Below are 14,214 nucleotides of genomic sequence, written 5' to 3' on the forward strand. Positions count from 1 at the left end.
GAAGTGAAGTCCGTCAAAAAATTCGTCAAAAAATCGCCTCATGTAAAACCCATTCTGTCCACCATTTTCGATGCGGACTTAGGAAGCGGTGTCGCGGGTCAAGGTGCGGACCAATTCATGCTTCCACCACCCCCGTACCTACCGCAGCGCCCGCCGCTGCCGCCGCGGGGCCACCACCGCCGCTACCACCGCGAGGCCTACCACCGCCGCTACCACCGCGAGGCCTGCCACCGCCACTACCGCCCCGGGGCCTGCCGCCCCCTTCCCTCATGCACGTACTGCCACCTGATAACGGGGATAACAAATAGAGTACAAATTATCTGCACGGCAGAGCCACTTCCCCAGCCCACAATTACGTAACTTCTGACCGTGCGAATATTTTCTCCGTCATTCATTTATTTCGGTTATTTCGGTTATTTCTTCAATCACTCATGCATGCCACTCACTGTTCGAGTACGGCAGCGAGGCTAGGAGGGGAGATGAATAAGACATAAGAATGATGACGAAGGAAGTGGTAAGATGAAAGATTAGACAAAGGAAAGCTCTTATACATCGAAGGGGCCGGGGAAGCAAGGCGAGCACTCTAGTAAGGGATGGCATTATAACGAGTAGAACTCTAGGTCGCCTGCTTTCTCTCGGCATCTCGTGCCACCACGACTGCTTCGACAAGCTGCTTCATTACTTCCGCTTTATGGCGACCGACTTTCCAACACTTCGGCATGTGTTACCTCATGTTGAGTCGCAGGTGGGACAAACCTCCCAGCGAGCTGTAGTTATGATATTTTCAGGATGCTCAAGCCGGATTGGAAGGGATAAAACACTTTCCTCTGCTTCAAATTCTTCTCTCGGAGAGGCGTAGGTTTCAGGGATTACGACTACATTAGTTACCAATGACAGAACAATGACTTGCAACCCTGCTTGACAAGCAGCTACCTGCGCCGCGTTGCGTCTTCAACCGCAATATCCCGAGGACTAAGATGAAAGATGACTCACCACTTCAGGGATGGTACTCATTCCGACGACGTCGGCACCGATGCTGCGCAAGAATCGGCCCTCTGCAGGAGTTTCATATGTTGGGCCGCTAACCCATGCATACGTCCCCTCGGCAAGTGCATCTCGAGGGAGGCCTAGGTTGTAAGCAGCCTTAAAGACAAGCTTGCGGAGTGAGAATGAATAAGCATTAGAAAGGGGGACGAAGCGTGTGTCGAAAGGAGGTGTTAGGACGGGTCCTAGTAGTGCGTTTAGCGGTCCCTGCATAATAATTTAGCCTGGAGTGTCAAGGCTCCTCGTGGAGTCTGCTTACAGTTAAATTGGGCAAAGCAATGTGATCGTGAACCACGACGACTGGGTGGAAAGGAAGTTAGTCAAGGATTTGGGGAAGGTAGACGCGATTGTACTTGTCCCAACAGGGTTTGACGGGTTGAGGCCACCAGCGGCATTCGTGACTGGATAGGGGCGAAAGTCAATAACGGTCGATGGAAGTGAAGGTGGGAAGGGTGTCTCAACTTATGATGTCCTTTACTCCTAATAAAGCCAATAGGCGAATGGGGTAGACCACTTGAGATAGCTGGTAGCCTTCGTACGGATGAAACTGATATAATATCAGTATGCCCTATTATTACTAATGCCTGGACTTGATTGCTCACTCGTCCGAGCATTGCGACCACGGGGACACCTTCACCTTCGCCTATCAGACCGAATGCCAACGCACTAATTTGTCCTGGTACCGTGCTGGTGGCGAGACCTTCAATATCTGCATATGCAATTATGGTTCTCTCCCTCATAGACGCCCTAATGTCGAAAGGCCGGAACCACAGACAATTGCGATTTGCGGCGTCCTCAGTCGTTCGGATAGACGATCATGAATGATTTTCAGAGCCGAAGCGAAGGTAGTGAGGAGTTCAGTGGCTGCCCTCATGCGTTGCCTTGAGGTGTTACTTTGCAGAGTCACTTGTGCAGATCAGTCACTTGCTGCTGCGATATTAATAAATTCTCAACGCTGAAATTATGTCATCTACTTTCCTCTTTTGTCCGTGGGCCTATTCATTACTCATTTCTGTTTACTGTATGCTTGCCCTCCTCGTTCAATTATATCCGCCCAACTCCGCCCAACTCCGCTACATACAGGCGTGACTCCATTACGGCATATGCGAGGCTATTTCGATCTTTATTTGACCAATGATGAGATAATAATAACATCTCTCAGAAAGCTGCAATAACGCTGTCTATCTATCCTTGCAAGTCCAGCGGGTTTTCTCTTCCCCTTGTTCTCGTGCCACTAGCCGTCCTTTCCCTCCCACTTCTGTGTGACCAGGCCTATGGCCCTTCCTTGGTGCGTCCTGCTCCCAAGTTTTCTGTCTTCTTCCCTCTGTTGATCTTCTCGGGCGTTCAGTATGTCCTTGCTGTACTGTGCTGCCCACTGCTTTCCGCTCGTATCCTGTGGTCTTCTTACCTCTCCCTTTGAGCCCTCTTTCGGTATGTGTGTGCCTATCGTGTCCTTCCTCTCTGCCTGCTCGTTCTTTCCTTTTTCTCCTCTTTCGTTCTACTTTTCTTTATCTATTGTACATCGCCCACTATCGCCCTCAACTTCTTCTCCACCACTTTCTCCAATTCTTCCTCCCACCATTTTCTGCTCCCATTCAGATTTGGTTCGCTGGTTAAGTTCCGGTTGTTTGTCCTCCTCCAGTACATCGCAGGGCATCATTGCGAATAATGTATCTTTGAAATCCCGGATTAACCGCATTTTTTCTTGACCCCTAGCACGGGAAAGCGTCACGTATGCGTTAAAAGGTGTTAACGCTCCCCTTGGTGGCGTCCCGATGTCTGCCCATCGTTTGTCCTTGTGCTCGATAATCCATAAATCCATATGCGAGGTCCATGGTTATCTGCCGTCGCTCCACCTTCTTTTTTCCTTTCCCGCTAAACAAATCGATCGTGCGTACCACTGGAAAAATTGGGATCGTTTTCTCTCCTAAGTTGCCGATCTCAGGTCCCCGGATTCGTTCCATCTTCACCAATACACAGCAAGGCGGATATTTCACGTTCTGAACAACTCCCTCCCTCTGGGGCTCTTCCCGTGGATCTGCCCAGATGTCCACGATCTCTCTGCGCGCTCCGTTTGCTATGTCTGTGTCGATGTTGGATGTGATCATGACTTTGCATCCGATTGCCAGTTCCATTGTGCGTTGCAAGCCTCCTTGACGTTTCAACCGGGCTGAATACTGGTTGTCTTTTAGCACATGATGTGCCCACCGCTCACTCAACGTCAATTCTTGCCCTCGTATCGTATCCTCTGCGTGAAAACGATACAAGGTGTTTCCCGTCCTTTCACAATGCTTACGCAATGCCAGTTCATTCCATTGCGTTCACACTGCGTGATGTGATGTCACCAGTACCGCTCCCATTCTTCTGTATCCCAAGCTCTCAATATTCATCCCTCCCACCAACAGACTCCGTAGCATCGTCAAGTGCCGCTCTTCACACTTTCCGTGCCGGGCGTATCGAAGGAATTCCGTCCGTGCTTCGCCTTGCACCCGCACCTGCTGTGTTAGACACACTACTACTCGGAATCACGCGTAAAGCTCGCTCCCTGTCATCTCCTCTGCTGTATTATTTTCGCGGCTCAGTGGCCAGTAAAGGGGGGCACCTCGGCTTTGTTCCGCTGATGAAAATCTCCACAAATAATAACGTTAACTCCTCCCCATGGGTTTGTTGTAGTCTCCTCAGGATGAATGAGTTCCAAGACAGACGAAATTCGTCCCAATAACGTTCGAGACACCATCGAGTACTCGTCGATGATCAAATACTCCTTTTGCCACCAGTATCATGACAATTTTTCGATTTTCCGCCCACTCGGCATCTTTGCTCCACGTGCACCCAGTCCAAAAAGGACGTGTAAAGTCTTGCCCCCGATGAGACTTGCCGCTATTCCAGTGTAAGCCCCCAACGCAATCTTATCGCTCGCGTTTTGCTTCCTGAAATACTCTACCACTGAATGGATGACGCGTGACTTCCCTGGACCTCCTTCTCCTGTCAGAATCATTTGCAGTTGTTCTGGCTGTTCTCCCCGCTGCCTTGCTGCAAAGTGGTGCGTAATAATACTGTATGCACGTAGCTGGTCCTCATGAAAAGTTGACACATCGATTGTATCTAGAAACGTTTGAGACCTTTCCAGATACTCAACTGTACGTGCCATAACTCCTTCGTTTGGCGCTTGTGTGACGCTCGTCAGCTCTTCAATCCCTGTTACAGTTTCTTCTGTTCCGCTCTAGGTCTCTGCCTGCGTTTTCCTCATCAGTGCTTGTGACCATCGGGTAAAGTTGCTCAAGTCATTGCATGTTGCCGCTCAAACCGTCTCCTGCGTTATCGCCCACGCATTTGGTAGAACCAAGTGGAATTGGATCGGGTAGTTCCGCATTATGCTAGTCACGTGTGCCTGCTCAGGCGCCAGTTACTGTTTTGACTCCACTCAAACTAGATTGTCGTCAATGAACGATATTACTAAGGATAACCATGTTCCTACAACAAATATCTCAAGGAATTCGTCTGGAGAGTCTCTCGATAGGTTGGGAAACCCCAACAGCAGCCCAGGCATTCCTATTCCGTTAACAAGAGACGGGTTTTTTGGATATACTGACGAGAGAGTGATGCATAGTGTATGAGTATCGTCGTTTTGTTTACCGTTAGCCCGTTAACCGCTCTGCCGCCGCCTTCTGTATTTCCAGATAGAGGGGAAATATTACGCACAACAGCATTCTACTTCCGGATCCTTGCTGTCTACTAGTCCGGGACATGTCAGCGAACTTGGTCTCGGTTTTACTCCTATCTCCCCAACAACTTCTGCGCGCCCTCCTTCACCGAGTGAGATTCCTAACTTGACGCTCCCTCCGGAAATGTTTGCAGATGACAGCGCGATCGACGGAGAAGAGGAGGACGAGCACTCGAAGGATGTGCATACCCATTCTGTTCCTCGTTAGTCATGACCCAGTCGTTCTTCCAACTATTTTTGTTCCAAAGTTCTGAAATGCGCTCGTAGAACCTCAGCTGGCATTGTCACCTGAAATGAAAGCACTGTATGCCTTGTTTCAGAAGTGTCTAGAACTCCGTGACAAATACATGCAGCGCTCACTTCAGCGATTGGGCGACAATCCACGCGACCACGATGCAGAATTCGCTGACATAGATGAGTCCGTCCGTGATGTGCCTTGTATCAAGGTAGATGCACCAATCACCTCCTACCCCCGTGCAAACCCTGCAGCCCAGGATAATCCCAAGAGAGAGCATATCGCATGGGAGATTTTCCCGCCTCCACCACCACCACATTGGCATCGGAGTGACGCTGGGTCTCTTGAAGCCCACCCGAACCCTGCCACCGATCGAAAACACGTTAGCGGTAACGAAGAATTCGATTTTACAAAATGCGAGATTCCAGGCATTGCTGAGGGAGATATGGCGACTTGGGATTTTGCACTGGACGAAGGGGTATATCAAACCTATGATGCGATTTCTTGCGTCCAGACTGCATCCGAAGCACCAGGCTCTCGGAAACCCCTTTTTGACATTCCGTCGATCCGGGAATATTTCATGGATCTGGATTATGTTCTTGGTGTCATTTCGGATGGCCCTAATAAGAGCTTTGCCTTTCGGCGACTGAAGTATTTGCAAAACAAAATGTCTATGTACACCTTACTCTATGAGTTTAAGGAGCTTGCTGAAATGAAAGTGAGTGATTTGTTGCACTCATCATGTTAATATCTCACGTTCACGTCCCCTTAGAGGGTTCCACATCGGTAAGACTGCATTCGGCGCTAACGAATGACCTACGGACCGACAACCTTCTACAGTGATTTCTACAATACCCGTAAGGTGGACACCCACGTACACCACTCCAGCAGCATGAATCAGAAGCACCTCCTGCGATTCATCAAACACAAGATGAAATGTAACCCTGATGTAAGCAGGATTCGCTGCTTGCCTCGACCTATCCAATTCAATCTTTTCGTTATCTTGATAGGACGTGGTCATATTCCGGGACAACAAATATCTGACGCTTACACAAGTTTTCCAGTCGCTGAACCTTAGTGCATATGATTTGTCCATCGACACATTGGATATGCATGCCCATCAGGATTCCTTCCATCGTTTCGACAAGTTCAACCTAAAATACAATCCCATCGGAGAGAGTAGACTAAGAGAAATATTCCTTAAGACAGATAACCTTATCAAAGGGAGATATTTGGCAGAATTGACTCAGGGTACGTTCAATGTTTCGACCCGATCCTCGTTTAGGTTCTCATGGAATTCCTGTTTGCTTAGAGCTAATGAATGACCTAGAACAGAGCAAATACCAGGTATGCACTTTCCCGTGGACTATCTGATTCTCCGAGGCTTATCAGTATCTTTGAAGAACTGCGAATGGCGGATTAGCATTTATGGACGCTCTCTTGAGGAATGGGACAAGCTCGCTAAATGGATAATCAACAACAAACTTTACTCGCATAATGTTAGGTGGCTGGTTCAAGTGCCCCGTTTATACAGTCTTTACAAGGAGGCCGGGACCATCGATAATTTTGAAGATTTAATCCGAAGTGCGTATCGCGCCGACCCACGGACTTCATTAATTTCTCACCCATTAGATATCTTCCAACCCCTATTCGAAGTCACCAAGGATCCCAGCTCTCACCCTGAGCTTCATGTGTTCCTTCGGCGTGTGGTTGGCTTTGACAGCGTGGACGACGAATCGAAACCAGAACGACGAATGCATCGAAAATACCCCCGTGCAAAATCATGGAATACAACTCAGAACCCTCCGTACAGCTACTGGTGAGAATGGTAGATGAATGACCAGCTGAGTATACTCGCTAAGATTGCCTACCAATGCAGGACCTATTATATGTATGCCAATATGGCGGACCTTAACAACTGGCGGAGAGCTCGTGGATTCAGTTGCGTTGACCAATACTCTGAATCGAGGGCTCCTCTTCTAATCAACTCCTTAACTAGATACGTTCGTCTTTCGCCCACATTGTGGGGAAGCTGGGGACACAGATAACTTGACTTCAGCATTCTTGGCAGCTCACTCCATCTCTCATGGTATCCTGCTTCGGAAAGTGCCAGCCCTTCAATATTTATTCTATCTCAAGCAGATAGGAATGGCCATGAGTCCCCTGAGCAATAATGCGCTGTTTCTAACTTACGAAAGGAATCCATTCCCCGACTTTTTTAATACTGGACTGAATGTCAGCCTGAGTACTGACGATCCACTTCAATTCCATTACACCAAGGTGGGGAGGGACATAATTTGCTGCCAAACATATGGATGGACTGACGGTGCTCAATCTTATCAGGAGCCATTGCTTGAGGAATATAGTGTTGCAACCCACGTATGGCGCGTCACCTAAGCATTTAGGGATTACTCCAGCTAAACTCGGAAGGGGTATAGATTTACAAGTTTCCTCAAGCCTCGCTGGCAGAGTTGGCGCGCAATTCCGTGATTCAATCCGGCTTCGAGATGGAAATCAAACGTCATTGGCTCGGGAAGAATTGGTATCTTCCTGGGGCGGAGGGAAATGATATCCATAAGGTTCGTTGTCCCTTCGGTAAATTTACTTGAGGATTGATGTTTGATCTTCCGAAGACGAACCTACCCGATATCCGCCTCATGTATCGCCACGATACCCTGCTGCAAGAATTGGAAATGATACGTTCGAGCGGAGACAAAGTACCGAGTCTTGCTGACCTTTCCGAGCGATACCAGAATTCGGTCGAAATGGCGAATTGAAAGGAGGCATCACGAGTCGCCAAGACATGGCCAATTTCCTCCTATCGCCACTTCCCCTTGTATTCTCTGGCCTAGAGCTCTTGCCAAGTCCCGCAACTCGCTTGCATCATCCATTGCGCCGCGTCTCGTGTAGCACGGGCGCTACTGTTCCTTCTGGTTGCATTTACATTCATACAGTAGAACCGATCTTGTATCGATCTTTTCCAACCAGGCTGCCAAAACGATTGGAACGCGATCAACAACGTGTCTGCCCGTTGATTTTTGATTAGGGGTAGCTACCTGATTCGATGGGCTTTAGACATGTACTTTAAGGGGCTAATCGACCAACCCCCCGACCTACGACTGCCATGAGGATGGTCAGTAAACCTTGAGGACAGCAATCATGTCTTACCTCTTAAATACGATGTTAGCCTAGTTTCCTTGCGTGCGGTGTGGCCATTGCGCTCTTTTGCACAGGATGTGTTTACGCTACCGTCCCTTATGAGGATCTCGCCCTCAGATACGCCCCTCAATTTCGTTTGCAGTACGCCTTGCATTCCCTAATCACCGACTGCCTGTTATTCTCCCTACGGAATAGCGGGTCCTATAAATTTTCGCGAATACCCCCGATGCGACTAAACGGGCGCGAAATGATGTGTACACCGTATTCAAATTAAGAATTTTAACACGCAAAATCGCCACAGGCGCCCTAATCAACATATGACACCCCTTGGACAATGTCCAAGACTTCATGAGTGAATTTTTTTTTTTGATCTTGATGCCACCAGCATCACGGAGGAAAATCCCTTCGGACGAACTTCGGATGTGGGCCAGAGCCCCGAAGAACAGTGTGGTGGATCCACTAAAAACCCCCGGTTCGTTGTAGTTAAGATACATGACTAAAAGTGATCGCAGTAACTGGATCCGGAAGTACCGTACACGTGTTGGGTAGCATCCTGACGACCGGCTTCCTTCTTGCGCGCAAGGGCAAGGCCCCTGCGCAAGGGGCGGGTCTCAATCCAGGGTCGTTCCGGCGCACTAGGCCGTACTGGAGCGGAGTATGGGCAGAGATTGGTGGTGAGGGCCAAGATGCACCATCTCACTTACTGCACGTACAATTTATCCGAGGCAGTTGAAAGTGTTGAAGAGTAGAGTGGATAGGGGTAAAGGATATAATGGCCCAAGGAGGCACTGTCACCGAGAAAAAGTCCCCTTCATCGCAAAGTCCAGCCAGCAGATCTCTCAAATGAGGGCGCTAGCAACCTTAAAGAGCCTGCTGGGGGTCTTTGCTGATGTTGATGAAGCTAGTCACACAATGGGCCGCCCTGCACTGAAATCGGGGTGCAAACCTTGTGCAAGGCCCGGGCAAGAATGGCCGAGAGAAGTAAGTGGTGTGAATCTAGAGGCGCACCTGGCAGTCTTGATGTGATCAGACGCTATCGGAGATGGGGGGATGGGAGGCAGAGGTCGTCCAGGTGGGTTTTTATACACGTCCTGTCAGAGGGCTTGATCATGATCTTGACTGAAATCGTTCAGACCAGTCAAGATCGGGAGTGTGTGGCATCTGCGACTCACATCACTCAATTCAGGTTGAATGATCCAGGATGGTCTGAGAGACGCATTTGCGCTGAGTGAAACCCGGAAGCGTGGGCCCGAGGGACGGCCGGCATGCTCATATACTGACGCACCGGAGAATGTTTCGACTAATGCTGTCCCAGACCATCTACTAGAACTGAGTGGAATTTGGTCCACGATGTGTGGGGGGTAGATCGTAGCACATCAGTGAGACAAGACAGTGTCTATTTGACACAATGCCGGTGAAAGACGGCTTGTCTGGGTCTGGCTCACCCTGCCGGAACCTTCTAAGTACCCATATATTTTGTGTTCCATCCTTAAAGGGGTCAGGTGCAGTAGCCTTTTTCCTTTCAGGGGTAAAACATTATATTCAGAGGGAACCGTCAGACTCAGGTTAGAACAAAGCATGACGTGAGGCGAGATTAGTTTCTGGTCAGTGTTCGATCGGCAAACTCCACGAATTCACCTGGCCTCCGACGTTGCTTGGGTGTTTTTTTTTCCTTGGCTTCGGTATCGGTTCTCACACAAAGCTTGATCAGATCAAATGCCGGTACTTGTTCAAGTTGTTGGAAAGCGATCTGAAACACGTATTTACAATGTGTTTGCACCAACAAGTCTATCTTCAAAGTCTATTCGCCATCTGCACTGTCTTGGACTAAAATAGAATACTTCCAAGGCCGATGACAAGCAATTCATTGTTCCGGACTATGTAAAAACGCGACGCCGCCTTGGTCTTGTTCATTACCTCAGCAACTCGTCATTCCTCGTCCTCTTCTATGATCACAACAGACGGATGGCAAGACCTCTTCTCAATGCAATGCAGCTCTTACGTTTCGACCCGAACAGACCCGTGAAATTTTCGCGTTGCGCTTCATTGGTGTCGATCCCAGTAGTTGCCGATCGGTAAGCTAGTTATGTCGGGATACTCAACTTGACGACTGCGCCTAATTAATTTACATATAGGCATGTGAATCGTCATGGGAGCTAGCAGGTACACCAGTAGCAGATCGATATTACAGCGGTTTTGTGAGAAAGTGGCAGTCGAAAAGTGAAAGGGAAAAAGAGAAGCTAGCTCTTCCGGAACCGGAAATCCCGAAACCTTCACTCACTATCACTGGACAAGCCCGCAATCATGCTACTAAAAGCACTGCCAAGAACGCTGGATGCAATAATAACACTGGTAGTCTTTGGCTGCCCTTCCTAGCTTTGACGCGGTGCTTTCTCCGTTTCTCCCGGTTCTTCTCCCTCTTCGTCTTAGCTTGTCCACTTTTCTCTTGGAATTTTTGAGCTTCGTCAGGGTCAATCTCATCTTCCGCTGTTTTCCAAACTCTCCTCTTAAGTATGAAACTGATAAAGGCAACCGAAATGGCTACCCATGGCCGCGCGACTTGCTGCCAGTCACCGAAGTCAGAGTGGGCGTTTGGGCCAATGAGGGATTATTTGGGGCATACCGCGACGATTCGAGGAGCAATTTGGAAAAGTAAGGTTGTCAGCTTTTCGCCCATATCTTTGATGATATCCCATATAGCCAAACAGGTAATGCCCTCTGGAGTTGCCTTCCCGTTTAGTAGCGAACCCTATGAGGAGCAGACAAGCGTCACATACCCTTTGGAATAGATGCCTATTTGTCAGTTGGCAGAAGCTCTTTTGCTTGCCACAATGCAAGAGCAATCGCAACGCCTAGCCCTGCGACGCCTAGCACCGCGTGCAGCTGTTCCGCAGAGTTCGGAAGTGCCTGCAAATCAATTGAAATTTGGGGTGAGAGTGTGAGATTGTAATAAAGAGGATGTTGTTACATTTCCCAGCGAACGCATTCCCAACAGTGCCTTGAAGTGCTGGGCGTAATATCTCCCATATCACAGTACTGACACTCGTGTTAAATGATGTTTCCTGGTACGAATAAAGTCAAAGCACACTCCCGCGGGAGTGTTGAAGATCTGGACATGCTACGTTGGCAAGTTTTGGCTCAAAATCCGTCATTATTCCACGAAGACCAAAACGATGAGTGGGAGGAGCTAGACTCTATGAACAGGGGCATTGCGGCCTTACTTAGGCAAAAGACGATTGATACACGCCACGATTGCATGGTTCTGTAGAACCACCTTGCGACCCAAACTGGGTTCTCCGCTTCTGGCTAGTCCTCACAGCTTATCGTTGTTTCTTGTAGCTATGGCTAATCCCCCACTTTCATATAGACAATTTAATGATATGGGAGACAACTGAAATGGAAGCTCCATAAAATCGGTAAGCAATTAGTAATATAAAGCAGGCACAGTATTTACCATCTTGACAAATTAAACAAACAATAGTCATATATTTCATGGATGATCCAACTACTTTCGGCACCACGAAAATGACGAAAAAAATGTAGAATCGAATACCCCAGGATAACAGCGAGGCCAAGCATGGAGTAGGCCCCCAAGGTAGTTCAGCGTCCCAATTAACGATCGATGGGCCGTGTTTACTGTTCAAAAAATTCGGGAAATTCCTGTCTCAGCTAGCGAGATCTTAAGGTGTCATTCTCTACCAGAATTGTTGGCAAAATTCTGGAGTGTTCTGACTCAGAGGCTGGTATCCTGCCTTACGTCCTAACAACGGCCATGGGCGGGCCGATGCGTGGTGCCAGCGCCCCACTCCATCGTGCTTGCGGCAGTGGCAATCCTTTCGCCTTACCTAGTCAGCATGGAGCGAGTGCTGTGGATCAATGATAAAGCCATGAGGCGCTAGCAGATTTCAGATCGGCAATCTGCATGAAGGCTTTGGGTTCATTATAATTTAACAGGGGTGAGTACCATTCACTGAAGTCTGGGCACTGCCTTCACTTGGGGCGCAACTATGATCTCCAATCCTCCGAGGCTTGGTGCGGCGCTCACTCAGCCTGTTCTCCGTCGTTGGCAGTTCTCCTCGGGGTCACCTTTCCGCCGGCACCATTTGGTGTGCCGCTGCACAAAAGATCGGCACGCTCTTATAGGTATCCCATTTGCCTCAGCACTCTCCAAACTATAACAAGTGTGCGAATGGATAAAACCAGAAGAACTAGCCAATGCGGCCCGGAGGCCTGCAAACTGGAGTCAGAGTGGGCGCTTGGAACAATAGGGAATTGCTTGTGACATACTACGATAACTGTGGGAGCGACGTAGATGAGTAGCAATTCACACGTGAATCTGGCCCAATCCAATGGGGTGTGACAGTTATGGATCCCTGGAATAGCTTGGCGTTTAGTAGCGAGCTTCATGAGGAGCGGATAGGGGTGTCACGTACGCTCCATGAGGGATTCAATCTCCTCAACAATTACCACCCCTACTGCATGCAATATCCTGCCCAGTAGTTCTATGGACTTCCGAAGTGCCTGTGGCCGAAGTACGGTGAGGGTAAGATTTGCAGCAACAAAATTTTTGTTACATTCACCAATAATTCCTTTACTTTAGCAAGCGCGCCCTTAATAGCTTCAAATGCCTGACGTAACATCTCCCATATGGTATTCAAAACCATGTCAGATGAAGTTCGCTAATATAAACCAGGTCAGAGCATGTTCGTTCATTAGGAAATGTGGAATATTCGGATACTCAGTTGGCTGGGGTTTTGTTGTTATGAAGACGATGGGAAAGGAGAGGAGAGACTCGATCCATCATATCAACAATAACGTGCAGTCTTATAGGGGGGATACACGCCGTGATCGCACGGTCCTTGCAGAAACCCTTGGGCCCAGGGGTGATTCCCCACTTGTGGCTGACCCTCATGGCTTATGGCTGGTTCCCAGTGTAATCCCCCACTGCGCAGAAAAATGAAACCTACAACATTCGTGAGCCTATGATAATACGGCCCGGCCGCGCGGGTATTCTCAATTACGAAAACCTAGTCCCATACTAGGCAAGGGATTTACAACCAAGACAAAGGTACCGGACAGTCCTTTATAACTGTTTTTGTTTTCAAGCCTGGGGCACTGTTATCCTTGACTTCCGATTAACAAAGTAGATCTATATGATCCAGGCAGAGTTTCTCGCCAACAAAATTGACAAACTCAAAATGGTACCTTGGAACATATTGTACTCCTGAACTTTATTGCGCTTGCGGTAACAATTTATTGACATGACAGCCCCAAAGTCTAGACTTCGCTTTAGTATGAGGGTTGACTTCGGCTTTGGCGGCCCAAAGGACTGCGGTGACGATCTATATCTAGGATCCCTTCGATCGCCCAGTCTGGCCGGATTCTAACTTGAGAATCACTTCTGTTTTTTTGACAGATCATTTCTCACTTAAAACTTTTGGCCAAGCTCACGAGGTGTCTGTTTATTCTTTTCCGTGCATCACCAGCCAACATCGGATCCAAATCTACGCGCACGCAATTTTCGCATCGTGGCAACTTGTAGCATGCGCGACCTGGACCCCCCCTATAGATGTGTCAAGGCTTTTGCCTGCTGATTCATGCCACACACACACAATGAGAGTTTGATTAGTTCGTGAGGCATTTTGCAGGTTGGTTGAATTTGGCCAACCGAGACAAAGGTATAGCGCGCGCTTACGGTGAGTTGGAAGCATTACCGATGCGTGATATTGTGATGGCACTGTAGATCAGGCAAAAGACCATATGAACATCGACTCAGCATGGTAACCACTAAAGCATCCCCCACCGCCCGACTGCCACAGGATCCCCATCGTAGCGCCTTTCGTCACGCCAGCCCCCCGGATCCTGACAAATTTACACCTTCTGTATTTTGCATGTGCGCAAGCACCAGCGCAAATCAAGCTCGTAATTAAGTCCCATAACATTAGCAAATAACAAAAAAGTGACATGATGCAGAACATGGAGAGCGCTAAAGGAAGAGACAGCATGAACAGAGATGTAACCGTGACTGACAAAAATGGCACAGCTCAAACAC

General features: G+C 48.6%; 7 protein-coding genes across 7 annotated transcripts; 3 read left to right on the forward strand and 4 right to left on the reverse strand.

Moving 5' to 3' along the window:
- Positions 1-189: 189 nt before the first annotated feature.
- On the reverse strand, positions 190-1,784 carry EI90DRAFT_3293269 (nucleoside phosphorylase domain-containing protein; the record flags this gene model as incomplete). The annotated part of the gene is made up of 7 exons (XM_039067367.1): positions 190-712; positions 757-933; positions 994-1,251; positions 1,304-1,344; positions 1,398-1,445; positions 1,507-1,591; positions 1,647-1,784. 7 exons carry the CDS (start codon positions 1,782-1,784, stop codon positions 617-619), a joined length of 843 nt encoding a protein of 280 aa, XP_038909687.1. The 3' UTR covers positions 190-616.
- Positions 1,785-2,287: 503 nt separating this feature from the next.
- Positions 2,288-2,869, forward strand: EI90DRAFT_2710751 (uncharacterized protein). The gene has a single exon (XM_039053498.1). The coding sequence runs from the start codon at positions 2,394-2,396 to the stop codon at positions 2,751-2,753; it is 360 nt and encodes a 119-aa protein (XP_038909688.1). The 5' UTR covers positions 2,288-2,393; the 3' UTR covers positions 2,754-2,869.
- EI90DRAFT_3083561 (uncharacterized protein) lies at positions 2,805-3,364 on the reverse strand. Its single transcript, XM_039062068.1, has 3 exons — positions 3,237-3,364; positions 2,990-3,180; positions 2,805-2,934 (listed from the first exon to the last, which is right to left on the reverse strand). Exons 2-3 carry the CDS (start codon positions 3,177-3,179, stop codon positions 2,882-2,884), a joined length of 243 nt encoding a protein of 80 aa, XP_038909689.1. The 5' UTR covers position 3,180; positions 3,237-3,364; the 3' UTR covers positions 2,805-2,881.
- A 1,650-nt stretch (positions 3,365-5,014) lies between these two features.
- On the forward strand, positions 5,015-7,709 carry EI90DRAFT_2710132 (AMP deaminase). Its single transcript, XM_039053497.1, has 10 exons — positions 5,015-5,721; positions 5,776-5,789; positions 5,844-5,952; positions 6,014-6,254; positions 6,316-6,350; positions 6,407-6,822; positions 6,883-6,944; positions 7,003-7,283; positions 7,347-7,382; positions 7,442-7,709. Exons 1-10 carry the CDS (start codon positions 5,062-5,064, stop codon positions 7,610-7,612), a joined length of 2,025 nt encoding a protein of 674 aa, XP_038909690.1. The 5' UTR covers positions 5,015-5,061; the 3' UTR covers positions 7,613-7,709.
- Positions 7,710-8,537: 828 nt separating this feature from the next.
- Positions 8,538-9,394, forward strand: EI90DRAFT_3021044 (uncharacterized protein; the record flags this gene model as incomplete). The annotated part of the gene is made up of 5 exons (XM_039057597.1): positions 8,538-8,634; positions 8,675-8,871; positions 8,892-9,143; positions 9,193-9,234; positions 9,296-9,394. The coding sequence occupies 5 exons, from the start codon at positions 8,538-8,540 to the stop codon at positions 9,392-9,394; spliced, it is 687 nt and encodes a 228-aa protein (XP_038909691.1).
- A 1,070-nt stretch (positions 9,395-10,464) lies between these two features.
- Positions 10,465-11,314, reverse strand: EI90DRAFT_3021045 (uncharacterized protein; the record flags this gene model as incomplete). The annotated part of the gene is made up of 6 exons (XM_039057598.1): positions 10,465-10,725; positions 10,786-10,911; positions 10,940-10,955; positions 10,993-11,069; positions 11,204-11,224; positions 11,249-11,314. The coding sequence occupies 6 exons, from the start codon at positions 11,312-11,314 to the stop codon at positions 10,465-10,467; spliced, it is 567 nt and encodes a 188-aa protein (XP_038909692.1).
- Positions 11,315-11,857: 543 nt separating this feature from the next.
- Positions 11,858-12,826, reverse strand: EI90DRAFT_3021046 (uncharacterized protein; the record flags this gene model as incomplete). Its single annotated transcript, XM_039057599.1, has 4 exons — positions 11,858-12,007; positions 12,450-12,535; positions 12,596-12,683; positions 12,743-12,826. 4 exons carry the CDS (start codon positions 12,824-12,826, stop codon positions 11,858-11,860), a joined length of 408 nt encoding a protein of 135 aa, XP_038909693.1.
- Positions 12,827-14,214: the final 1,388 nt, after the last annotated feature.

The sequence above is a fragment of the Cantharellus anzutake genome, assembly GCF_015039405.1.
Source record: "Cantharellus anzutake strain C23 chromosome Unknown EI90scaffold_99, whole genome shotgun sequence".
In the NCBI taxonomy this organism is placed as follows: domain Eukaryota; kingdom Fungi; phylum Basidiomycota; class Agaricomycetes; order Cantharellales; family Hydnaceae; genus Cantharellus; species Cantharellus anzutake.